Source organism: Zootoca vivipara, chromosome 3, assembly GCF_963506605.1.
Source record: "Zootoca vivipara chromosome 3, rZooViv1.1, whole genome shotgun sequence".
NCBI lineage: Eukaryota > Metazoa > Chordata > Lepidosauria > Squamata > Lacertidae > Zootoca > Zootoca vivipara.
Window position 1 is genome coordinate 117,514,228 of NC_083278.1, and position 27,326 is coordinate 117,541,553.

The 27,326-nt window shown below is 48.3% G+C and overlaps 1 protein-coding gene and 1 pseudogene across 1 annotated transcript in view; both read right to left on the reverse strand.

Moving 5' to 3' along the window:
• ELP3 (elongator acetyltransferase complex subunit 3) overlaps positions 1–27,326 on the reverse strand; it is a 90,773-nt gene that overhangs the window by 37,142 nt on the left and 26,305 nt on the right. The window contains exons 8-10 of the mRNA XM_035110832.2: positions 21,007–21,168; positions 11,921–12,047; positions 440–633 (exon numbers count right to left, since the gene is read on the reverse strand). Of these exons, the coding sequence (XP_034966723.2) occupies positions 440–633; positions 11,921–12,047; positions 21,007–21,168 (483 nt within the window). The remainder of the gene's footprint in view (positions 1–439; positions 634–11,920; positions 12,048–21,006; positions 21,169–27,326) is intronic.
• On the reverse strand, positions 13,208–20,992 carry LOC132591934 (small nuclear ribonucleoprotein F-like; annotated as a pseudogene).

The window sequence follows — 27,326 nt, forward strand, 5'->3', positions numbered from 1 at the left end:
CGTATGGGAGCCAATGTAGGTCTTTCAGGACCGGTGTTATATGGTCTCAGTGGCCGCTCCCAGTCACCAGTCTAGCTGCTGCATTCTGGATTAGTTGAAGTTTCTGGGTAACCTTTTCCAACTCTAAAATGCCCTTTTTGAAGTTTGGTGACTGGAACTGTGCAGAGTATTCAAAATATGGCCATGCCATAGATTTGTATAAGGCCATTATGATTGGGGGGGGGGGGAGCTATTCCAGTGATTGTGACATTCAAGCCTTCAGAAAGTTTCTGTTTCACAGTAAGTGGCACCAGTGATTTTAAAAAAGGAAAAAAAGGCCGGTACGCACCATGAAGTTGTTACACTTTTAACACTGGGGGCAGGAGGTGCCAGTACTGCGTACCCTTGAGTGCCCCCCCCAAAGCACGGAGTGGCCCCATCTGACTGCAAGCAACTTTACCTCTGCACACGGTATACTCGCGTCCACGGAGGCACGAGAGCCAGTATCCTCGCCACCAAATCCACGAGGGTGCTCGGAGGGTAGCTCTTGTACCTCCCGGTCTTCCAGAGCTCGTACAAGCCGGTGCCACGGATCACGAGGGTCGGGTAGAGCTTCATGCCATCAGGGCGAAAGGCGGGATTCTCGAAAAACTCCTGGGGGGGGGCGGGGAAACAGGAGAGACACAAGATCAAAATGCAAAAGGTGCACAATGGCAGCACTTGAGTTCAGCAGCTCTGTTTGCACGCAGGGATATAACTGAGGCTGAAAGAGGCCGTCCGGAGGAGACAAAAGAACATAAGGGGAGCCTGCTGCTGGATCAGGCCAGTGGCACACCTAGTCCAGCATCCTGTTCTCACAGTGGCTGACCAGATGCCCCAAAAGGAAACCTTCAATCAGAATTTGAACACAACTCTCTCCCCTCCTGCGGTTTCCAGCAACTGGTATCATAGCTGCCAAGTTATCCCTTTTTTTAAGGGAAATTCCATTATGCTGAATAGGCTTCCTCGCGAGAAAAGGGAAAACTTGGCAGCTATGACTGGTATTCAGAAGCCTTGCTGCCTCTGACTGTGGAGGCAGAGCAGAGACGTCCTGGCTAGTAGCCACCGATAGCCCTCTCCTCCTCTGCAAATTTGTCTAATCCTCTTTTAGCACCACCACTGCATCCTGTGGGAGGGAGTTCCATAGCTTAAATAGGCGCTGCATGAAGAAATACTTTCCATTTTCCCTCTATCCACCTTTCCCCAACGCCTTGTGTCCCTTCCAGACGCCTTGGGCTGCAGCTCACCTTAGCCCCAGCCAGCCCAGCATCGGGGTGGCGAAGACTGCTCTAGGTCAAGCCTTACAGGAGCACTTGGTGGGCGGGCGGGCGGGGGGGGAATTGCCTTTGTTTGCCGAGATGGCAGGCCTTGAGCAACAGAGCGAGACTTTCCGCTGCAGGACAAAAACCAAAGCCATCAAGGGTCGCCTGCTGCTCAAAATGCCGCAGGTCTGGCAGAGTCTGAAGTGGGGCAGGGCACACGCCTCGCTTTATTTCAGCAAGCAACCGCTGCTCTATGAATTGCAAAACAACAAAATGTCAATTAAAAACCCAGCAGCGCACATTGTCAGTGCAGCAGTCAGACTCACCAGCCACGACACGCATTTTATAGGAACAATAATTGATTTCGCTAGCAGAAGTCTGCCTCAGAAAAGGGAGAAGGGGGGACATGCCTTGCTGTTATTAACACTAATGGCACTGACAGGCTCCCATTCATTCACGCCCTTGTAAACCTGCGGCTGGCATAAATAATCGGGAGGTGATTGGTATAAATTACTCATTTCGGTGCCAGGAAACTGCTGCTTTTTCATCAAGGTAGAAGGGGCAGTTACTCAGCTGTGTAACAGCTGCCTCTCCTCCAGTACAAATCAGTGGCCTGGCAAACAGGTAGATTATCTTGTCTTAGCGGGAGAAATATCATCAGAATTGGTTACCTCTGTCAAGAGGTATTGGAGAAAGGAAAGGCGCCCTTTGGCAGACAAGTTGACAGAAAACAAGAAACGCCCCCCACCTCAATGAATTCAGGAAAAAGTGACATCGTCCTGCTGTCCACCCACATCATTGCGTGAAATGAGACAGGCTGGAGGAAGAGGCAGGACCTTTTTAGTGGTGGCACCTACATTGTGGAAGAGATCTGCAAGGCTACAGCAATGGATGCAACCCTTACCTGTGCCAAGCAGGCTGCATCTGAGGCACAACGAAAGTCAGACATTGGCACCAACAGATGCACACACACACCTTTCCACCCTCTAGTTCAAGGACATGCACTCAAAGAAGGTTTTGAGCTGCGCATGGGCCCAGGGGCCGCCTTCTCGTTGCACAGGTTACCCACAACAGAGGGCAGATCAATTTTGCGTTCCTAATCCAGGAGTGCACAGAGCAGATTTAAATTCTGCTTCCTTGTTCACTCCTGCATTCTTGGAGGGTAATGAATAGCAGCAGCTAAGATTAACACTTCAAAGCCACGACTGCTTTTGCCGATTGTCTCCAAACCTGCAGGGCATAAAACAGTCCCTTGGCTGTTGACATATACAAATGCAATAATTTCTGTCGCTTTCCTATGTGGCTCCAGCATTAAAAGTCTACAGGGGATTAGATTTTCTCTCTTACCCCCAAATCATACAAACACTCGCTCTCCTTTGTGCCGATCTGGACTGTGTGATGAACCCTGAAGATTAGCTTAAGAACTGTTGGGAAATGCCACAAATACGTTTCAAGAGTGCCATAATCATCTGCTCAGCACGTGAGAACAACACAGAGCATACTGCCACAAAACAACTCCCAAGTTTCGGTGCGAAAGAATATGAGCTATCGAGAGCAGCAAGGATCACGGAGAGGTTTAGGGAGCAAAACACCCCACACCAAAGGGATTGTTTATACTAGCACAACAAATACAAAATGTAAAAAGAAGGAGTGCGCAGAACGGCCCTCACCAACCCGGAGCCCTTCAGATGTTTTGGACGAAAACTCCCAACTGGAGGACACCGGTTACTTAAGAGACTGCCTTGTCCCTTATCGGAGATCTGCACTGGTTGGCAATTTGTGACCAGGCTAAGTTCAAGGTGTTACTGTTAGTATATAAAGCCCTTAACAACTTGGGTTCACCTACGACATCACCTTAGGTAAAAGGACGCCTGGACGGTTAAGTCCAGTTAAAAAAGACTATAGGGTTGCGGTGCTCACCTCGCTTTCAAGCCAAGGGAGCCGGCATTTGTCCGCAGACAGCTTTCCAGGTCATGTGGCCAGCAGGACTAAACTGCTTCTGGTGCAACGGAACACCGTGACAGAAGCCAGAGGGCACAGAACCACCGTTTACCTTAATGCCACAGTGGTACCTATTGATCTACTTGCGCTGGCGTGCTTTCGAACTGCTAGGTTGGCAGGAGCTGGGACAGAGCAGCGGGAGCTCAGTCCGTCATGGGGATTCGAAACTCCAACCTTCTGAGTGGCGAGCCCAAGAGGCTCAGTGGTCTAGACCACAGCGCCATCCACATCCCAACTCGAGATTGCTTTACCCCACAAGTGCTCACTCGACTGCTTCAATCCGCAGAACTTGCATAGCTACAGGTGCCATGTAATTCCCATTCTGAAGTGGTAAGAACTTGTTTAGTGTGGCAGCACCTAATCTTTGGAACTCCCTGCCTATTGATATCAAGCAGGCACCTTCACTGCATTTTTTTCGGCGCCTGCTAAAAACATTCTCGTTTAGGCAAGCCTACCCAGATGCTTGGGACGCGGGTGGCGCTGTGGGTTAAACCACAGAGGCTAGGGTTTGCCGATCAGAAGGTCATAGAATCATAGAATCATAGAGTTGGAAGAGACCACAAGGGCCATCCAGTCCAACCCCCTGCCAAGCAGGAAACACCATCAAAGCATTCTTGACATATGCCTGTCAAGCCTCTGCTTAAAGACCTCCAAAGAAGGAGACTCCGCCACACTCTTTGGTAGCAAATTCCACTGTCGGCGGTTCGAATCCCCATGACGGGGTGAGCTCCCATTGTCTGGTCCCTGCTCCTGCCCACCTAGCAGTTCGAAAGCAGGAAGTGCAAGTAGATAAATAGGTACCGCTCTGGCGGGAAGGTAAACGGCGTTTCCGTGTGCTGCTCTGGTTTGCCAGAAGCGGCTTAGTCATGCTGCCACATGACCTGGAAGCTGTACTCGGAGACAGTAAAGTGAGATGAGCACCACAACCCCAGAGTCGTCCGCGACTGGACCTAATGGTCAGGGGTCCCTTTACCTTTACCTTACCCAGATGCTTAGAAAGTTGATGTGAATTTCAACCTGTTTCAGTAGTCTAACTTTTTGTATGCTGTTTTAATTTTTGTTGTAGCATTTTGAAAACCGCTTTGAGGTTGGTTTGTTTTTTTGGTTTTTTTACAATCAAGCGGTGTATCTGTCTGTACAGCCGCAGCAGGCGTTGCAACCTTCCAATAGTTCGACTTCACCCACAAAGGCACAGCCCTCCATTGTCCCTGGAGACAAACAGATGCCAACAGCAATATAGGCATTTGTTCCCCATGAATTTCAATCTTTCTCCATTATTACAGCACGTTACAACATGTCGAATCAGTACAATTGCTATTTCAGATCATGCACTATCTTGCTAGGCAGTTTATCTGATAAGGTGAAAACCTCTGGCGTGTGGTGTTTAAATATCTCACTCTTCGATGATGAGAATTTTCGAACACAGGTGGGTGCTGCTGACCTTCAGGAATTATTCTTATTGCTCATGTGAGCTGATGTTGCTTTTCTTTTTCCTTCCTGTTATATTTGCAAAGAACACCCCCCCCCACACACACACCAAGGACAGCATTTTGCAATAGCAACAAACAGAAGGGACATTCTGTGCCAACAGTTTAAGCATGCAAAAAAATGAAATGGGGGGGTCTAGAATAGGCTTGCCATATGTCTGGTAAATTCTGAACATGTACGGAAATCGGATGCTTAAAATGGTGACCGGGGGGGGGGGGGGAGATTTTAAGAGATGTCTGGAATTTCCCACACGTATGACAACCTAGGGCTTTTTTTTTTTGTTTTCTGTTTTTGTGCGTGTGTGTCACCGAGGCTTTCTGTCCCGCTTCGGCCGCCTTCGGCTTCATTTTCAGCCCTGTCCTCTCTCCCCTGGCACTGGCTCCTCCCACCATATTGCAGCCCACAGGCAAAGCTCTCCGCGGGAAAGGCCTGTGCCAGGCATGGAGAACCTCCCTTCCTCGGGTACCCCCCCCTGGGCTCCCAGGGTGGGCAGCGAAGGGGTTGCCTCCCCTCCTTGAGAGCCTCTTCAGTCCTTCTCCCCTGGAGGTCTCGGGGTCTCTCCCCCCCCCACCTTCGCACCCCTGCAGGCCTCTGGCGTCACTGCTGCGGCAAGGCCTTTGAGCTCCGTCCCTTAAATGTGGGGTGGGGGCTGCCGCCTCGGGCTGGGCGCGGGGATTCACTGAGGCTGGGGCCTGTATTCTGAACATGCTCAACTTCCCTTAGGGCGGGTGGGTGAGGTGTCCCCTCAAGAATTCAGGTGGTTTCCTAAAAAAAAGCTTAACAACTACTCTGGGGGGTATCAGAAATTTTACTTTTTGAAATATGGCAAGCCTAGTCTAGGATGCAGCTAGGAAAGGAACATCAGCTATTGTAGTAAGGTCAGGGCAGCATGATTTGCAGGCACCGAGGCCTCTCTCCAGAGACACAAGAACTGCTCACACATGAGGATGCTATGGGTGAGTGATGGCCTGTGAGAGCAGCAAGCTTCAGGCTTGGGATCAACATTATATTGGAATTTGGCCATTTGCAGTTGGGTTCAGAGGTGGGGGGCCCGCAATTAAATGAACACCGTTGACTTTTCCTCTTGCAGTTATTTAAAATGTTTGAAATGTCAGGGATGCAACAGCAACAATTAATCCATAGGCAGAATGGAGACGAGGGCTGCAAAGGTTCATCGCTCAGACCTCTAAGTTGGCCCTGTGAACTATGAATTCATGATTCATAAGCAGTCCTTGCCGGCAGGGTGAGGGTTGGGGAGTTTTGTTGATTTTGAGTTGCAAAGAAAGAAAGAAAGAAAGAAAGAAAGAAAGAAAGAAAGAAAGAAAGAAAGAAAGAAAGAGAGAGAGAGAGAAAGAAAGAAAGAAAGAAGCAGCAACAACAGAAGTTTGTCAGTTATTCATAGAATGGCTAGGAAGTTTGGGTGGGGGGGGGGATAAGCCTACATCACACAGTCCATAGCTCATACACACGCATTGTGCCTGGTGCTGTATAGTGTGAGCAACACACGAGCACCGAGATCTAGGAAAACAGTCTAAAAATATTTAGTGCCTTGCTGCCAAGATGCTTATTTATCAAAAGGAGAAGGTGTGTGTGTGAGAGAGACAGAGAGATCAGCCATTAAGTTGTCCATAGTTCAGCTGACTGCAATTTGTCTGCAATTGAAAGCGATTATTTCAGGCACTTAGGGAGCGCTGAACAGAGCTCTAGAAAGCATTTCTGGAGGCCTGATCACCTAAACACCTTCTGGCCTGACCTTGATAATGTGCCTGTGGGGAAGTCACAGGACGGTTTTGGCACGCAGTCACTGTTGCCTGCCAAGAACGGCAGGTTTTCGAGGGACAGGAGATTGAGCAGCACCGGTTTAAAAATGACTCAGGATCAAGTTGTCTTGCTGATGCAAGGATGGAGGGAAACCACCTTCCTTCCTTCCTTCTTTTATTTCAAGTTTTAAAATCCACTTCTACAGATCTACAGCGCAGCAGTGGGCGACATTTCTCAGCCTGAGGGCCGCATTCCCTTTTGCGCAGCTTTCTGGGGGCCACATATCAGTATTGGGCAGGGTCAGAGGCAGAAGCAGGCAGGGCAACAAATGTAAATCTTACATTTGTGCAGGAGGCTAGTTTCTACACACACTCCCTCTCTCCTCCATCCTAGGCAAACCTCAGCAGACAAGCTCCACAACCAGAGAGAGAACATGGTGCCAAGCAGAACCAGTGAGGGAGTGTGGCCTGTGGAGGATCCTGGGGGCCAGCGAGGGCTACATCTGGCCCCCGGTTTGAGGTTCCCCACCCCTGCTGCAGCAGAAGCACCAGAGGCCTGAGGGGTTCATTGGCCAGTTTGAGCCAGTATGAGACGTTCAGGCATATCCTACCTTACTGGCCAGATGCCCTTCTAGTCCTGCAGCCCTTCTAACCCATTCCAAAGAAAACAGCCCTTTCCTCTGTAGCTCTCCACACCGCCTCTGCTTCAGATCTCCTCTTTTCTCCAGCCGCCCATTTCCCAAAGCTCTCCTTTCCCCGATGCTCGTCTCCCTTGATCTCCTATGCCCTCTTCCTTCTCTGCAGCCTGCCCAGCAGCCCCCCTGCACAGATTTATGATGGGAATGGGGAGGATACAACCCTAAACTGCAGTCCTGGCCTGAGAACATGAGGAAAGCCTGCTGGATCAGGCCCAGGGCCCATCTAGTCCAGCATCCTCTTCTCAGATGCCCTGTGGGAAACCTGGAAGCAAGAGCCGAGCACAAGAGCATCTCTCCCCTCCTGAGGTTTCCAGCAACTGGTACCCAGAAGCATTGCTGCCTCCAATTGTGGAAGCAGAGCACAGGCTTTGCGACTAGTAGTCTACTCTTGAGTAACGACCTTCCACATGCTTGTCTTTCAGAAGCTTTTATTAGTGCACATTATTTACAGTGTAACGAACTGCTGGTTTCATGTCTACTCGCTCGAGTCAGATTCCTGCACTGCCCCTCTCCGCGTTCTGGACCAACATAAAAGCCTCGGAACTGAGAAGCGCCTCCCTTTCCTCCTCCTCCTCCTCAATTCCGGCGTCAGGGGGGGGGAGAAAGGTCTCCGGTCTGACTGATTCCTGTCCTCTCTTTCCCCCTCCCTCTCTCCATGCCGATGGAGTGGGGGCTCTTGGATGTTGCCAGAGCCCTGGCACTCCCTTTCCGTTTCCTGACTCCCCCCTTCAGACCCTTCGCTCTCATGACTGCTGGGAGACGAGCTGCTTTGGATGGGGGGGGGCTGTTCTCTGTAAGCCCTCCCCGTTACACTTGCTTTGGGCTTTGGCTTTGGGGATGGAATGGCCGTTTTGGCAGTTGTTGGGCGGTGGTTGATGATGTAACCATTTGGCCCCGCCCTCGGAGATCTGCCTTTCTATTGGATGCTGTTGGAGTCTTCAGAGCTTCTGCTGGTGATGTCTAATTTGGGCGTCACTTTTTTGTGTGTTTAATCATTATTTTAGGTATGAAAGGTGTGGTTTTTTGATAATTTTTTTATGCTAGATCCCTCCCTGATGGGCAAGGTACGCTTTGTCCTAATTTGATGCAATTCGGTTCAGCGGTTATGGTGCAAGGTTGGGATATCCGCGCACGCAGTGGGAATATTTTTTATATATAGATTAAACCGTGTGCTGTGTGAAGAAGGACTTTCTTTTATCTGTCTTCAATCCTCCAACATTCATCTTTGTTGGATATCCATCAGTTCTGGTGGTCCCCCCCCCCTTACTTCAACGTTTAGGCTGGCCTTTGCTAACATGGTGTCTTTCAGGTGCTCCTGGACTCCCACTCAGTCCCAGCCAGCATGGCCAAAGGTTAGGGAGCGATGGGAGAGGCGGTCCAAGACAAGTGGAGGGGGCCTTGGGTTGGCAATGGCTGGCCGAGGCAATTTGCTTTGACGGGCCAGCAGGGGAGTTTATAAAACGATCAGATTAATAGCTGGCATAAATCAAGCGCTCGGCAGGATTAATGAGGTTTTTAACAGAGCCTGCACCTCAAGACCGCATCAGGCAATAAAAAAAGACACACTTGTGAGTTGTCGTCACATATGAAAAATGAGGCGACCCAGGAGGTAGACGGATGGAGAGAGGCAGGGAGTGGGGGCTGGGGGCAGAGATGATCCATGAATCACACTTGTTGTTCGGAACAGAACTGAGAGGAGAGACAAATGCAGGAAAAGACACGCTCGGGATTCCCCCCTTTTTGCTGCATTTTGATGTCAGGCGCCTCCTGAAGCCCTTTTCATGCAGACAGGCCTATGCAGCTATTTACTCTTCTTCCATCATTTTAGAATCATAGAATCATAGAGTTGGAAGAGACCACAAGGGCCATCCAGTCCAACCCCCTGCCGAGCAGGAAACACAATCAAAGCATTCTTGACATATGCCTGTCAAGCCTCTGCTTAAAGACCTCCAAAGAAGGAGACTCCACCACATTCCTTGGCAGCAAATTCCACTGCCGAACAGCTCTTACTGTCAGGAAGTTCTTTCTAATGATCATTCTGTTTTGTTTTTACGGGTGTCTTACCATATATACCCTACACTGCCTGGGTATTTCACAGGTAGGTAGCCGTGTTGGTCTGCTGTAGTCAAAATAAAAATAAAAATAAATAAATAAATACCTTCCGGTAGCACCTTAGAGACCATCTAAGTTTGTCATTGGTATGAACTTTTGTGCATGCACACTGAAAGCTCATACCAATGACAAACTTAGTTGGTCTCTTAAGGTGCTACCGGAAGGAATTTTTTTATTTGGGTATTTTACATGAGTTGGTGGCGTATATATATATATACTTCGATTAAATTAAAAAATAAATAAATTCTAGGGCGTGAGGAAGAGTGGCTTCCAGCAACTGGCATTCAGAAGCAAGGCTGCCTTCAACTGTGGAACAGTTTATCTCAATGCCTAAGAGGTCCAAGCACACCGCCTCTAGCGCAGTGGAAAACTCCTACTTCTAGAAAAAAAAAACAACTCCCAACACTGTCAGGAAAGCAGCATTTCCCCTCAGCTAAGGGGAACTGTTGACGTTGCTGCGTTCTCAATCTCACATCCTTCAAGCGGTGCACAAAGAACCAAAACCCCCGGACATGGCTATTGATCCGTTTGGCGATTCCAGGGAGAGAGATTACCAAGGCGCTCCATCTTCAGATTCTCATTATCGCAGAGATAGATGATGAACTAAACGAAGCCTCACACAAGACAGGAAGCATTCAGGCAGCCGGTGCTATTATTAGAAGATTTATAATCCGTCTAATCTATTTAACAATGAAGATCTCAGAAACAATGGGACCTCTCCGCTGATTCGCAGCAAGGATGGTAAACTGAAAGACCCACCAGTCCCTGTCATAGCATATAAAGTCACTCAGGTCAGGGGTGGAGAACCAGAGGTGCAACAGGGGATGCTCGACTGTAACCCCTATCATCCTTGGGCATTGCCCATGCTGGCTGGGGATGATAGGAGCTGGGAGTTCAACAGCAGCTGGGCAGCCACAGAAGTTCCCCCTCCCTGGCTTAGATTGCAATAGTGCACCCTACGGAATATCACTCCTGGCATTCTGGAATGCCCTTCCCTCTGCCATGTGGGAAGCAGAATCATCATCATCATCATCATTTTATTTGTATGCCACCTTTCCATAGTTGAAACTATGCTCAAGGCGGCTCACAACATGACAAGGTTTACATAATTACCAACACAACAAAAGTCATAAACAATAAATAAAACACATCAAAAGATGCAAAACCAAATGGAAAACAATTTCCACATAAATCGTAAAATTGAAAACTAAAAATACAACATTAACATCAACAACAATTTAAAATGACACAGATAAAAAAAATCTCTGCAGCACCCGTTGGTGGTTTCTAAGGACTTCTAATGATACAACCTCTGTGGTGTAGTGGTTAGAGTATCGGACTAGGACCTGGGAGACCAGGGTTCAAACCCCCACTTGGCCACGAAGCTCACTGGGTAACCTTGGGCCAATCGCCACCTCACAGCCCAACTTCCTCACAGGGTTGTTGTGTGAGGATTAAAAAAGGAGGAGGAGAACCATAAGTGCCACCTTGAGCTCACAGGAGAAGAAGGTGAGATATAAATGTAACAAGCAAGCAAGCAAACAAACTTTTTGCCCGTGGTTTCCCTGACTCATACAGTTTGGATCTTGTTTTTACTTAATCCCTGCTCTCTAGTATGTTCTTATGATACTGTTTTATTGTTTTAATATTAGGGGCAGATGGGGAAGGGAGCCCATCTCCTAGATGGGAAACTCTGACCCTAAAATGCTGCTGCCTTGTGGGGCATCTTTGGGAGAAGAAAAGGCTCAGGAGTAAACTCTACGCAAATCGGAGTGGAGTCCCTATTGGATGGAGCCTTGTACGCCTCCTTCTGGCAACTCCTGCAGCCAAACTGCTGCCAAATGTCTTGCTCTGCTTTCCTTTGGACCACATCGGCGAGGCTGAGAGGGGGGTCTTGTCATCTGGGCAGCCCAGGACCTCCAGACACACTGCCCAGGCTTGCGCCCTGGAGAGGTCACTTTGGTTCTGCTGGCAAAGCAATTTGACTTCACCCCCTGAGGCACACTCCATTGTCTCTCGAGACAGACAGAGGACAACAACAGACAGCTTTTATATTGCATTTGTGTAGGCCCCAGTACTACTCCACCGCTCTCGTCTCTGAACCTGAGCCTGCTTCAGCTAACGCTCAGCTTCCCTCCATGGAAAGAACAGCAATGGCTGCTGCCCATCAAGGCTGTGCCCTGCCCCTCTATGGACAAAGGGAGCAATGATTCTGAGTATCAGTTGATGGAAATCGCAAGTGAAGAGGGTGCCCTGCTTGTGGGCTTCCCTTTGGAGCATCTGTCTGGCCACAAGACGGGGCCCCCTTCAGCCTGACCCAGCAGCCAGGCTCTTCAAATGTTCATGGTACCTCCTTGAACATGGACTTTCCCCCTGAACCAGGATCAGTGTCTACAAGTTATCCAGGTTCCTGGTAGAAAAGGGAACCTGGGGGTTCATGGGGAAGGGGCCTTGGTTACCCTTTCACCCCTTCAACCTTGACTCTGAACTGTCTCTTCCCCCAACCCCGAAAAAGGAAGGACCACAATAAGGGACCAACGGAACAGCAGCCGAAAGGAGTTCAGACAGAAGCCACTCTTACCCCAAACTGGTCGATGTCTCTCTCCAGTCCCATGTTGGGCAGGTCTGGCATCATGTGTGCCACCACTTTGAACCCGGCGTCTTTGGCTAGGTGGAATGATTCGCACACAGCCTTCACCGTATGGCCCCTGGGGGTGGGGGAGGAAATGGGGGTTAGAAACAGAAGCAAGCATCTCATGAGAACCTAGGAGCCTGCTGGATCAGGCCAATGGCCCATCTAGTCCAGCATCCTGTTCTCACAGTGGCCATCCATTTTCATTTCATTTTTTTCTTCCATAGTGGTCATTTTTCTTCAATGACAATGTTTAATTTTTTTGGCCATAAAATAATGTTACTTGACAAAACCTTTAAAAAGCAAAACCGGGCAACTAAATTTCTTTCTTTTTTTTTAAATGATTTTTATTAATTTTACAAACAAAACTAAACAAACTACACAAACATACAAACATACAATATAACACTGTCCCTTCGTTTTCCCTCCACCCACTGGTTCACCTCTGCCACCAGTGAAACCCGTGTGCTTTGAGAATCAAAGGGGGTCCATTGTAAGTTGGGTTTAGCCTCCCCCCTCCCTCCTCCACCCTCCTCCCCCCCCTGCCACTGAAAGGAAAAGAGTGGAGGTGCTCTGAGGATTGGCTTCCCCCAGCTCTTTCATAAGTATACATTTGACAAAAACAGACATAATAGGGGAGAATTTTAACTCCCCAATTCTTATTACCTTAACCTAATACTTGTGACTTCCTCAATAGTCTTCCTCCTGGTTTTCCTTAAACAAAATCTAAAATTTATGGCGGGTTTTCTATTTCAGTTTAAAATCCTTTTCTTATAATATTGACTCAACCCTCCTCCTTTTCCCTGCTGCCCTCCCACAGACCCCCTCCTGCCACAAGAGGGACCCGTGGGGTACAGCATTTCCAAGGTTCCATTATATCCCCTCCTCACCCCTCTGAGCACCCCCTGCCACTGAGTATCTCAGAGTAAGGAAAGGAGAGTAGACAGCTTTCTGCCTAAACCTAACTTAACTTACAAAAATTTACATTAACTTAAATTCTTTCCTAAGCCGTTCTTATAATTCCCTCCAGAAAGCACAACTTTTTCCATTCATATTTACACTCCATCTCTTCTCCCTAAGTCTTTTCCCCCATTTGGATCAGCATTTCCGTTAACAGGCCAAAATTTCAGAAACCGTCTCTCAGAAACTAAAAACAAGGTCTTTTAACTAGATTATTCACCCCACACCCATTCTTTCCCATCTCCATCTCCAGGCCCTTGTGCCCCCCTGCCCCTGTCTTTCCCATTCCTCCCTAACATCACCCCACATTTCAACCCCTCCAGGATCTTTAAGTCCATCAATCCTCAAATTCCTTTGCTTCTCATTTTCTTGCTCTGCTTGATTTTCTTCCTTTTGAGGTCCATGCTTTGCTTCATCCCAAACATATTTTTTAAAGTCCAAGTCCTCTTTAAGATTTTCATCTAATTGTTTCTCTTGGCATCCAGATTCAGTCTCCACAGTCTCGAAAATCAAATTTTCCTCTAAATCCTGGACTTGGACTTCATCCTCATCTGCTGGCAAATTGGGATGCTGCCGTTCCTTGTAGATATCCTCCCATATTTGTAGATAGTTTAGCACAGCCTCCTGGAAGGCTCGAGAGTACTTTGTTTTCATATTTCTCCTGACCACAGACAAACAGGAGGTGGAGGACAAAGAGGTGCTGGAAAATTCCTTTCTCAGACGGTCGACTCCATTTTGGCTGTTCTTTTCCTTTGTCTTTTAACTCAAACACAACTCCATTCTTGATTCCAATATTAAATAGTTCTACCACATTTTCAGTCAAATTTTACTGATTTTAACAGTGCAATAAGTCCACCCGGTCTTTTGACAGCTTGACAGCTTTTGACAGCTGTCAAAGCGCTCTCCCCCTTAATAATGCTGTACCTCAAGGGGTGCCGGACTCGGGAGTTGAGAGGGTTCAAAAAGGTCTTTCTTTCTCTCGGGTCCACAATTCCAGATGCCTTTTGTCGTTCAGCTTAAGATTATTTAAAGCGCCTCCCAATTTTCCATTAGGAAGAGACCGACTTCCGTTTCTTTAGAGTCTCTCCTGTTTTTCCAATTAACGAATTTGAAGTCCGTAATCGCAATTCCACTTACTTTTTGGAAGTTTAAATTTGTTCGGAAGAATCTGCCGCTTGCCGGGTCAGGACTCGGAGCTTCACTTCTCGGAGGTAAGATATAGCCCAAAATGGCTCCCGCGGTTCCACCCCGCCGGCTCTCGATCGCTCTATTGAGCTCTCGGGCAGCGGGGGATCCGCAAAAAACGGAGCAACCGCTGGGCTCGTGAGTCACCGGGACTCTCTACCCGGTGTTTTTACGGGGAATCCGCTCGCTCTGCGGACCTCCCCCCCCTCCGCGAAGCCAGGGACATCGGCGCGCGAGGTCCCTGCGTCCTTCTCTCCGCCGCGACAGACCGGAAGTCCGGGCAACTAAATTTCTTAGCACAGTTAAAAAAACAACAACTCCCCCCCCCCAAAAAAATAGTTATTCTCTCATTTCTCCACCTTCTTCTTCCACACCCCTAATATAAAGGACATTATTGCACCTTATCAGAACTTCAGCAAGGTATCTAGATAATGCACCATCAATATATTATTCTGTATTTGCAAGCTGCATGTTCGTGTAGCCATTTGTATGGCTTTGTATTCCATCCCCAGCTTCAGCATCACTGGCTTCCCAGTCAGCCTGTTTAGGAAGGGCTTTGGGTTGAGCAACAAGACCAACCTAAGGGCGGCTGGAGCAACAAAAAAATTACTCACGGGCAGCACGCGTGCCCGCCAAAGCTCTGAAAAGAAAAAGGCCATCCAGATGCCTGTGGGAAACCAGTAAGCAGGATTCGAGCACAAGAGCAACTCTTCCCTCCTGTGGTTTCCAACAACTGGGATACAGAAGCATTGCTTTTCTTTTTTGGGCTGACCCAGCAAGGCTCTGCTTAATGTTCTTATGTACTATAACCAAGTCTGAAGCCCTAGGCACCACATAAATGAAGCCGCAGGTTCCCCTCCTGCCTCCAACAATTTTCTCCTCTGCGTATTTTTAAAGATTTGTTGGCATCTTGGAGCAGGGACCTGGCTTCCCATTCTCTCCCCCCCCCCCTTCATATCTATATCTATATATAAAGCCGTGAACAGAAGCAGAACACTCTAACCAAAACTGAACAGCTGGGACTTGTATTTTGCACCATTTGAAAGCAAACAAACAGATACCGAACCTCATACCCTAAAGGCTTTCATTTCCTTGAATGACTGAAGCATCGTCATTGCCCAGCGGATAAAATGCCATGGCGGGCTTTGCAGAATGAATAGAAAGGCTGTCTCCTGTTCGCACTGTTACAATTCCCACCTACCCCAAATTCTGTGGGGTAGCCAGCCTCATAGAACCAATGTGCTTAAGTCTAATTAACGCATGAAGGAGTTAATACCATAGAGGAAGCTGCTCTGCTAGACTTAGCTATGTCCACTTCCCCTCACCTTGGGGAGAAGTACTGTAGGTAATCGGGCATTGTCCTCTCTCAGTCTACCTGACAAGCTCACCATGTGAGGTGGCCTGAGATGGCTGCTCCAGTTTAGACTGCATGGCTGTCACAAGCCACTCCCATACAAATAATTTAGAAACTTTCACCACTGTGGAACTAAACCAAGTTTTACTTCCTGTGAAATTTTTCTGAATGCTGCGTGGAAAAGCACATGAATCTGACATTTGGAGAGTTTGTAAGTGCTGTAAACCATAGTGCTAGGGGAAACTTTTGGAACTCACTTTAAAGGACATACAGTCATACCTCAGGTTGCGAACGCTGCTAGTTGCGCGTTTTTGGGTTGCGCTCCACGCTGAACCCAGAAATACCGGAACGGGTTACTTCCGGGTTTCGCCGCTCACACCGAAGTGCAAAATGGCGTCGCACACATGCGCAGATGCAGTGCTGCGGGTTGCGAACGTGCCTCCCGCACGGATCACGTTCGCAACCCGAGGTCTGACTGTATTTTAAAGGTCTAAATCCTATATTTCTAAACACCACTTAAGAGCGGTTCTGAGAAATTTCGTTGTTCCCTCAAGGGGACAATGACAATAAAGATCTATTCTACACCAAGAGGTTCAGAATTACCGGTATTTTTAAATAAACATAAATAAAAATAAGTACGTGTTGCTACTATTAGATAGCTAGTTATAATAGGTGTCAAATGTATTGCTCTGCTTTCCTTTAGAGCGCATCAGTGAGGCAGGGGGGGTCTTGCCGTCTGGGCAGCCATACATACTCCAATGCTTCTGGAGAGATCATTTCAGTGCTGCTAATGCAGCAAAAACTATGTGGGAGGCAGCAGTCATAACAGGTCTCTGCAGCCACAGCAGGTGATTTGATTCTCCAGCGGTTTAAATTCACCCCTGGAGGCACTCTCCATTGTCTCTTGAGCCAGGCAGAGGCCAACAACATCTTTCCGCCTGTAGTGGTTTGCTCCCCATATTCTGAACCTTCCAGAGGGCAATGATTGTGATGCAAGAGGGTTTTTAAAAATAAAAATAGGAAACAGCCTTGCACCAGATGTTCCACCACTGAGCCTATTACCCTTCCCTACTGTATTATTACAATGCACAAGCAATTCACGGGACAATGCAGCGGCGCTTGGAAATGACTGCGCCTTCCTGAGCAAAGTTCTCTGCTCACTCGTTGCTGCCTGCATCCTTAGAGGCGTTTTAAAAAAGGAAAGGGGAAGGTGTTCAAATGGAAACACTCACCAAATGCGTAAGTGCACAGCTTGTTAAGTAAACAAAGGCAGGAACAGAGGCTTTTCATACAGGTAAGGAGAAACGCCTTTTTCACAATGGCAGAGGTGCCAGAAGCGTGGTCATCAAAGGCACAGAAGTGAGCCACAAGCATCTTGCTCCCTGCCCTTTGCAGCTGCAGACCCTGCGCAAGGCTCCTGTTTCTTTGGACAAACTTAGCAGCAATTTGGCACAGGCGGGATAGTGTGAATTGGCTGCCACTGAGAAGAGGTGGACCAGCTTGACCCCACCTGTCCTGAGAGCGAGTTTCTGGGGTGGGGGTGGGGAGACGAAGCTGGAAACGGTGTGGGCAGCGATGAAGAAAAATATTAGCTGCAATGATGGGTGCCAGAATAGCATGAAAAGAAAAAGGATGTGAGCTTGCTTGCTCCTTACCCTTCCTAGCTGACGCTTCTTCTCTCCAAGACTAATTTTTAACACTCATTTGCTGGCGATTTGGTATAGGTGACATGTGTGAATTAGCCCATGGAGGCAGGACGAGAATATTCTACTCACCCTGAGGGTGTGTTTGGGGATGGGGAGAGAGAAGCCAGGCATGTTGCAGGCAGGGCAGGGGACTATCTAGTGTTGGCCAGTGGGGTGCACCACAAGGGGTAAGGGGGGGGGGGTCAGCAACTGCAGTCATATGAAAGCGGCAGATAGATAAAGGCCCGGGTATGAGATGGGGAAGTGGAGATCTCACGTTGCCACCCTCTAGACCTCTTGCAGAGGGATTCACAAAGAATCATGATCACAGGATCCAGGTCAGTTCATATGGGGAGATTGCGGTACTGAGCCGTTTAAGGATTTATAGGTCAAAAACAGCACTTTGAATTGGGCCTGGAAATTAATTGGCATCTGGTGCAGTTGGGCCATCATTGTGTTGTATGCTTTAACTGTCTTGCTCCTGTGAGCAACCTGGTTGCTGAATTCTGTACCAGCGGAAGTTTCCTAGCTGTCTTCAGAGGCAGCCCCACATCTAACGTGATGCGGTAATCTAACCTTGAGGTTTTTTCAGTAGCACCTTAAAGACCAACTAAGTTTTAGTGTGCATGCACACTTCATCAGTGCTACTGAAGGATTTTTTTTATTTTGTTTTATTTTTTTATTTTGTTTCGACTCAGACCAACACGGCTACCTACCTGTAACTTGAGGTTTTTATTATTCTTTTTATTATTATTATTATAAAACATTGAGGTTTTATTATTTTAATAACAACCTTGAGGATATTATTATTATTCTACCTGCTGTCAACAACTTGGGGGGGCTCATCAAAGCTGTCCCGCCCCACCTTCCCCGCGTGCTCCCTTAAGACGTTCTCTTCAGCTTTGCATGTTCTTCCCGTTTGCATTTTATGCCTTGCCATTCCTCAATATTGCCACGCTTAACTGGCTTTTTAAAGGTGCTGCATTTTATATGCCTGAATTTATGACGAAGTTGTTATTCGGCAATCTTGCGTAGGCAGAAAAAAGGTACGGCAGCTTCATAAATAAAAATACGCTCTTCGCTGGAAATATCCAAACTAAATCCCGTGTGATATAACAGTTGGGGGGGGATTAGGCTAGGACCCAGGAGAGAGACCAGGGTTCGAATCCCCACTCAGTCAGAAAGCGACCTAGGATTAAGGTTTCTGTCCCTCAGGCCAACCTACCTCACAGGATTGTTGTGGGGGTAAACTCTTTGGAGGGAAAGGGGGCATATAAATGCAATAAACCCAACCCAACCCATAAACTCGCTTAAATTTACATAAATAAAAATTACTCTCCTCTTAAAGGGGATTGTCCTATCAGGGCAAGGCTGAACATCCCACTGGTTGAGGGAACCAATGGCAGGGGGGGGTATCTCTTGGGCCTTCCGGGGGGGGGAGAGGAGAAACTCGGAGAGGAGAGTTAGGGGACTAACAGCACAACCGAGAGCTGGTGTGCCAGTCACTGTGTGAAGGAAGGCCTTTCATAAGCCCACCCACCCACCCTGGATGGACACGTGTGGGTGATGGGGCTTGTTCCGTTCCCCGCTGGTGGGAATTAATGCCTTTGTCCTTCTCACTGTAATACTGCTCCGTTGACAGAATTTAACTCTCTCGAGTTCCCCGAAACCATAATGGCTCTGCTCTGGCTCCAGAACACCAGTTGCTCGTGGTCACAGATAGACCTTTCCTCCTCCTCTATGTTGGTGGCCATCAGTGCCACCTTGGGGAGAGAGTTCCACAATTTACCTGTGTGCAACTTTACATGTCCTGCATGTTCTGTACTGGGGGCTAACAGATTGAGGTTGAATCCTGACAAGACAGGTGTACTGTTTGTGAGGGACAGGAGGTGGGCGGGTGTGGAGGACTCCCTGGTCCTGAATGGGGTAACTGTGCCCCTGAAGGACCAGGTGCGCAGCCTGGGAGTCATTTTGGACTCACAGCTGTCCATGGAGGCGCAGGTCAATTCTGTGTCCAGGGCAGCTGTTTATCAGCTCCATCTGGTACGCAGGATGAGACCCTACCTGCCTGCAGACTGTCTGGCCAGAGTGGTGCATGCTCTAGTTATCTCCCGCTTGGACTACTGCAATGCGCTCTACGTGGGGCTACCTTTGAAGGTGACCCGGAAAATACAACTAATCCAGAATGCGGCAGCTAGACTGGTGACTGAGAGCGGCCACCAAGACCACATAACACTGGTGTTGAAAGACCTACATTGGCTCCCAGTACGTTTCCGAGCACAGTTCAAAATGTTGGTGCTGACCTTTAAAGCCTTAAATGGCCTTGGTCCAGTATACCTGAAGGAGCGTCTCCACCCCCATCGTTCTGCCCGGACACTGAGGTCCAGTGCCGAGGGCCTTCTGGTGGTTCCCTCGTTGCGAGAAGCCAAGTTGCAGGGAACTAGGCAGAGGGCCTTCTCGGTGGTGGCGCCTGCCCTGTGGAACGCCCTCCCAACAGATGTCAAAGAGGAAAACAGCTACCAGATTTTTAGAAGACATCTGAAGGCAGCCCTGTTTAGGGAGGCTTTTAATGTTTAATCGATTATTTTATTTCATTTTCTGTTGGAAGTTGCCCAGAGTGGCTGGGGAAACCCAGCCAGATGGGTGGGGTATAAATAAATAAATTATTATTATTATTATTATTATTATTATTATTATTATTATTATTATTAGTGCTTGAGCAGGGATGGGGGCAGGGGGCAGCCTGGGGCCGGAAAGGGATGTCTGGTGGGCTGCATCTGAACCCTGGGGCTGAGGTTCTCCACCCCTGCCTCATAGCTTGAGGCACACAATGTGGGCCAGTTCCATCACTAGGGGTGAGCTCCTTGTTTAATGCTCACTTTGGCCCACTGACGGCTGCTCAACCAGCTTGTCTAGCAAGGAATCCTTTCTAGCAAGGCTATTATCCAAGAGGAGGAAGTGTTTCCACTTCATCAAACACACTTCATCTCTTTCTTGGACTCTGAGAAGGTGAACAAATCCGCTTCCTTTTTTCTGAATTGCATCTTCCCAGAATACAAAGGACGCGATGGACAAATGCCAATTCCATCCTCCGTGGCGTTGCAGAACTAATCTTGTCTGTTGCCATTCCGTGGAGAGCTTTAGCCCAGGAATTTGGTCAATGTGCAGCAAAAAAAAAATCAAGCTACCTTATCGTTAATTAATTCAGTATTATTATGACTAACGCCTTCCTGTGTATGTTTTATGATCCTTATTTCCTTTACTCTTTGGGGCTCCATGGTGGGAAAAGCTTCAGAAAAGGGCAACCAAAATCACCATGTGGCTGGACCACCTCCTGTTATAATGAAAGGTTGCAACATTTGGGTTTTTCAGGTTAGAGAGATATCTGGAGGACTGTCACGTGGAAGATGCAGCAAGCTTGTATCCTGCTGTTCCAAAGGGTAGGACCAGAAGCGATGGCTTCAAGTTACAAGAAAGGAGATCCCGACTAACCCTTAAAAAGAACTTTTTGAGGGTAACAGCTGTGAATTCTTCTTCCTTGGAAGTTTTCAAGCAGAGGTTGGATGGCCACCTGTCAGGGATTCTTAATCTGCGATTCCTGCATTGCAGGGGGTTGGACTGGATGACCCTTGGGTACCCCTTCCAAATCTATGATTTCATGTGGGATCACTTGTGCAGTCATGTGTAGCATTTGCTATGCCTTTGAACTGTGTTTTTTTCCTGGGTACCACATCGATGTATTAAAAAGCTTTTGGTAGAAACTGCTACCCCATTTCAAGTTCAGTGAGAAGGAGCCAGGATGTCAAAGCTGCACACACACACACCCCACCTTGCAAGCCCCCTCTCCTTACCTATTGGTGTCTCTGGCCACGTCCTCATAGACACTCTGCACACCAATCTCCAGCCTGGTGCATCCATATGACAACATATCGCTCAAGTGCCGTTTCAGGCAGTAATCTGGCCGGGTCTCTATAGTTATGCCAATGCACTTTGTAAGGCTTCGCTCAGAGTATCTGCGGATCAGAGATGGGGGTGGGAAGGGATGCAGAAGAGAGAAATATAAGTGAAGTCTCTGCTACATTAAGCCGAGGCAGTCAATATTATGGTCCAAAAAACAAAGAGCCCCCAAACAGGAGACGTGTCGCAACTAGCAAGGCTGGCGCTCGTCGTAACAGTTGGGTTCACAGCATATGGTTGGCAAATTGTGTTCACAACAATTGTGACGGATCTGCATTCTGAACCGCCTGATTAAAATACAAATCTCCCATCATCTGGGCATCCTGTAAGCAGGCAGCTTTCGCTGACGGACAGGCTGGCAGCCGATCTCGCCAGCAGATGGCTGTGGCATCGGAGAACGTTTTGAAATTCTGTCTCACGGAATGGCTGTGGAGAGGGAGGGTACCTTCTTGGGCATTTTTCTTTTTGGAAAAGATGCCCCTACGTTTGCTGTGAGACGACTTCATACATCCTGTTCCGCAGAAGAACTAAACGTACTTTGCAGGTCTTTTTTTTCATTTTGGACATACAAACCCAAGATACTGACTAGTGCAAAGACTTCCTGCCCGCTGCCCGCTGACTGTCTCTCCAGAGTGGTGCATGCTCTAGTTATCTCCCACTTGGACTACTGCAATGCGCTCTACGTGGGGCTACCTTTAAAGGTGACCTGGAAACTGCAACTAATCCAGAATGCGGCAGCTAGACTGGTGACTGGGAGCGGCCGCCAAGACCATATAACACCAGTCCTGAAAGACCTACATTGGCTCCCAGTACGTTTCCGAGCACAGTTCAAAGTGTTGGTGCTGACCTTTAAAGCCCTAAACGGCCTCGGTCCTGCATACCTGAAGGAGCGTCTCCACCCCCATCACTCTGCCCGGACACTGAGGTCCAGCTCCGAGGGCCTTCTGGCGGTTCCCTCCCTACGAGAAGCCAAGTTGGATGGCGCCTTCTGGCAACTCCTGCAGCCAAGCTGGTGCTAAACATATTGCTCTGCCACATACAGTGGTGCCTCGCTAGACGAATTTAATTTGTTCCAGGACTCAATTCGTCCTACGAAAAATTCGTCTAGCGAGTCCCGGTTTCCCATAGGAATGCACTGAAACTTAATCAATGTGTTCCTATGGGCTCTGGGGGACTGGCGGCGGCACGGGACGGGGCTTCAGAGAAGGTCTCCGAAGCACCGTCTGATGCCGGCTGTGTGCGAGGCGGCGGGGGGGAAAGCAGAGGAAGGAATGGATCCGTTCCTCCGCTTCCCCCCCCCTTCTTCCCGCGCTAGTGTTCCGCTGGTCTCTGCCGGTTGCCCCTCACTGCTCACGGCAACCGGCAGAGACCAGCGGAACACAAAGGGGAACCAGCTGCAGCGCGGGAAGAAGGCAAAGGAAGATCAGCTAAGAGGCGCTGACAGCTGTCAGCGCCTCTCAGCTGATCTTCCTTTGCCTTCTTCCCTTGCTACAATTGGTTCCCCTTTCGCTAGACAAATGCCTTTTGCAAATAGGTTTTGTGATCGGAGGTTTTTATGCCCACGTTTCACAAGACGAAGCGGCAGCCATAGAAAACCTCATTGTCTTGCGAGGCAACCTCCGATCGCAAAACCTATTCGTCTAGCGAAAACTTCGTCTAACAGGGCATTCGTCTAGCGAGGCACCACTGTAGTTGTTTTAAACTGTTTTAATATTGTGTTTTTAATTATTATAACCTACCCAGGGACTTTAGGGTGAAGGGCGGGTAATAACAACCCCCGCCGGGTGCCGTCCAGCTGTTTTGGACTACAACTCCCACCAGCATCAATACAGCCTTACCGGCCGGGGCTGCTGGATATGATCATCCAAAAGGGCTGGAACATACCAGGCTGGTTTGTCATGATGTGCAAACTGAGCTATTAAGAACATGCAATCACTTCGTGACAATTTTGGGAATCTGACCCACGTATTGGTTAGCTCACTGTAAATCATTTTTAAAATTGCAACCCAGGGAACACTGATATTCCTCATAAACTTGCCAGGATTACCTCCATGAGAACTATCAGTAATAGAGGTGCTTTACAGACACCTCTTTTTTAGGGAGAGGCACAAAGCCCATCATTTTGCACTGGCGTTGGGGGAACAGGGCTGCTCTTATCAGTCTCGTTATTTTGCTATTTCGGCAGCGTGAGTTCATATTGTACTCTTACGCTTTTAATTGGTTTTTATATTGCCTTCTATAAGTTTCTACGTCTGCCTCCAGCTGTGTAGGAGGAAAAGTGGAGTCACATGCATGAAATCCATAGGGGAGGGGCCTTCCTTGCACCCCAAACACTGCTCTGATGCTGCCAGGTAAATCTTCATTTGAATAGCAAGCTCCAAGTGCTACAAATCCTCATGAAAGCCCACTGCAGAAGATCGTGTGCTGTTTGGCCACCTGGAAAGGAATCCACTGCTGGGATCTACGAGAAGCAAATGCTAAGATCCTGCTGCAATGTATTTTCTAATTGCACAGTTTTCTATGTTTGAAAGATAACAAGATATAACTTGCATCCTAATAGCCCCTGGGTACAGAATAAGCACCGTCTTCCTCTTCGGCTACCCACCCAACTCTGCAGATCCCAAAATCATCTTAGATGAGCTTAATTAAATGAATAGACAGAAAACAAAACAAAGCAAGAGGGATGTTTTCTGAGATTCCCTGACAAGAGAGTCCACACCCTTCCTCTATCCCCAAAGAGGCTGAGGGAGCCCTACCAGCTGTCTTCAGACTTCTCTGCATTTTCTCTTTTCACATGCCACTTTCTCACCGGCTCCAAGGAACATGAAGCCAAACAGACCAGCCATCTATACCTGGGTCACTCATTTTCCCCAGCTCAGCCTCTCGGCCACCAGGGCTGCACCTTTGAAACTGGGAAGCTCGATTCTTGCTCAGTCTCCATATCTAAGGGGTACACAGCCCATAAGTACTGGGCTAGAACTCAGGATCCACTTCAGATCGAGGACTGTACTTAGAAGAACTAAAACCTCCTTCCAGAATTTCGCTAACCTCCTGCATCCCCCAGAACAGGCCTCCTCCCCCTGCAGCACCACATCTCCAGCAATTGTCTGAGGTCGGGAGGCCGAAGGGGTAGCAGCAAGCAGGTAGCCAATGGATGCTGAATAGTATTTTTGCTGTAAGGTAAAGGTAAAGGAACCCCTGACCATTAGGTCCAGTTGTGACCGACTCTGGGGTTGCGCGCTCATCTCGCATTATTGGCCAAGGGAGCCGGCGTATAGCTTCCAGGTCATGTGGCCAGCATGACAAAGCCACTTCTGGCGAACCAGAGCAGTACACGGAAACGCCGTTTACCTTCCCGCTGTAGTGGTTCCTATTTATCTACTTGCATTTTGACGTGCTTTTGAACTGCTAGGTTGGCAGGAGCTGGGACCAAGCAATGGGAGCTCACCCCGTTACAGGGATTCGAACCGCCGATCTTCTGAACAGCAAGCCCTAGGCTCAGTGGTTTAGCCCACTGCGCCACCTGGGTCCCATTTTTGCTGTAGGGATCACCAATATTTTTAGGCCCTGGGCACATTTGTTGAGGGAATGCAAAGCCTCCTCTGGTCATTTTTGATCCCCTCCCATAGAGTGAAAAATATGAACACACATACTTCACGTTTCCAAGGGATCTGGGTAAATAAATGTCAGAGAGCTGGAAGAAGAAGTGGGGGAGAGTGTTGCTCTTCCAACTTCAGCTCTGTGTACTTTTTCCAAGGGAGAGAAAGGTAACCAGCTCAAGATCAAGGGCTGAGACTTCATGGGTGCTTGGAGGGGCAGGATGGCCACCGGTCAGGGCATCTCTAGCTGTGATTCCTGCACTGCAGGGGATTGGACTACTAGATGATCCTTGGCCGGGGGGGTGTCCCTTCCAACTACTGTATGATTCTATTCAACACTCCAGAGAGCCCCATCCCATCCTCTCTCTTTTTCACGGCCACCCCCCCCCCCCCCCGCGTCTACTCTCTCCCCTCCATGAGATCCAAAACACAGTCCAGCCTTGCAAGACGGAAGCAGGTTCCAGATGTCTCTCTGTTTTCAGTGAATGAATGATTGAACACTAACCTTCAACCGATGACTAATATACAGTGCGTGCACACACACCCCAACTAGGCGGCTGGAGGCAAAGGGTAATGTTATTGGATTCGAGTCTAATCATATTACTTTGAAGTTGTAGGAGAGGTGCTTTAGAAGGAAGAATACAATTAAGGCTCCCAAACGACACAAAATGTTTTTTATATATATTATTATTCATGCATTAATCATAATTCCACTTCCAGGCATCCATCTACTCACCGCTGAAACACTGCATTGCAGTAACTGGTTTGTCGGAACAACACTCTGCAGCAAGTTACAGCTGAAATAAATTAACTTAGCAGGACTGCACTGGTAGATGTCACTGCTGGGCTGCCCCTACCCCAAATAAATAATAATAATAATAATAATAATTTATTTATTATTTATACTCCACCCATCTGCCTGGGTCTCCCCAGCCACTCTGGGTGGCTTCCAACAGGAGAATAAAATAATCGATTAAAGATTAAAAGCCTCCCTAAACAGGGCTGCCTTCAGATGTTTTCTAAATGTCAAATAGTTGTTTTTCTCTTTGACATCTGATGGGAGGGCGTTCCACAGGGCGGGCGCCACTACCGAGAAGGCCCCCTGCCTCGTTCCCTGTAACTTGGCTTCTTGTAGCGAGGGAACCACCAGAAGACCCTCGGCGCTGGACCTCAGTGTCCGGGCAGAACGATGGGGGTGGAGACGCTCCTTCAGGTATACTGGACCGAGGCCATTTAGGGCTTTAAAGGTCAGCACCAACACTTTGAACTTTGCTCGGAAACGTACTGGGAGCCAATGTAGATCTTTGAAGACCGGTGTTATGTGGTCTCGGTGGCACAAATAAGCTGTTGCGTACCTTGATGCTTTCCAACCAGACTACCAACCAGATCTATTTTTGAGGGGCACGTTTGGACTAGTATCCCAGTCTATCCCTTCGACTCCAGACAGGAAATTGTAGAGTCACTATGGTGTACAGTGGTACCTCGGCTTACAGACGCTTCAGGTTACAGACTCCGCTAACCCAGAAATAGTACCTCGGGTTAAGAACTTTGCTTCAGGATGAGAACAGAAATCGTGCAGCGGGGGCGTGGCGGCAGCGGGAGGCCCCATGAGCTAAAGTGGTACCTCAGCTTAAGAAAAGTTTCAGGTTAAGAACGGACCTCCAGAATGAATTAAGTTGTTAACCCGTGGTACCACTGAAAGACCATGGTTTTGAGTTTCCTCCCCAACCCTCCAGAGCAGATTTGGGGATAGTGTGGGGAGAGGGAGGAGAGGAATTCCTGTTGCACCCGTGGGAATCTTTGTGGTGACTTCTGCCTGCACACTGGGTTGGCTGAATGCAGCCCAAGGAGTTTGAAGCATAACTCCCACTACTCAGGCAGTGACTGTGAACAAACATGAGTCAAAACATGGCCACTGAGCAACTCCCAAATGCCGTACACAATGCATGTTATTAGGTTTTTAAATTTTGGATTATGCAGAATGCTTTATCTGAGTGGATGTAGCAACCGAGTAATTTCGTTGTTCCCGCAAGGGGACAATGACAATAAAGATATCTTATCTTATCTTATCAAAGTTTCCAAAGGTTATCCCAGGGAGTAGTATCCTGACATCCTAAAGCTGTGTTATTCAACTTTGGGTTCCCAGATGGTGTCGGACTACAACCCCATCGCCCGCAACCAATGAGACAGGATGATGAGAGTTACAGTCCAACAACATCTGGGGACTCCAAGTTGAGGAATATCCTTCACCTGCTGCCCTCCAGACAATGTGGACTACAACTCCCATCGTCCACAGCCAGATTAGCCAATGGGACAGGATGGTGGGGGTTGTAGTCCCAGCACCATCTGGGGACTCCAAGTTGAGGAATAGCCTTCCTTCACCTGCTGCCCTCCAGACTATGTGGACTAATAATAATAATAATGATAATAATAATTTATTATTTATACCCCGCCCATCTGGCTGGGTTTCCTCAGCCACTCTGGGCGGCTTCCAACAGAAAAATAAAACACAGTAATCTATTAACCATTAAAAGCCTCCCTGAACAGGGCTGCCTTCAGATGTCTTCTAAAAGTCTGGTAGTTGTTTTCCTCTTTGACATCTGTTGGGAGGGCAT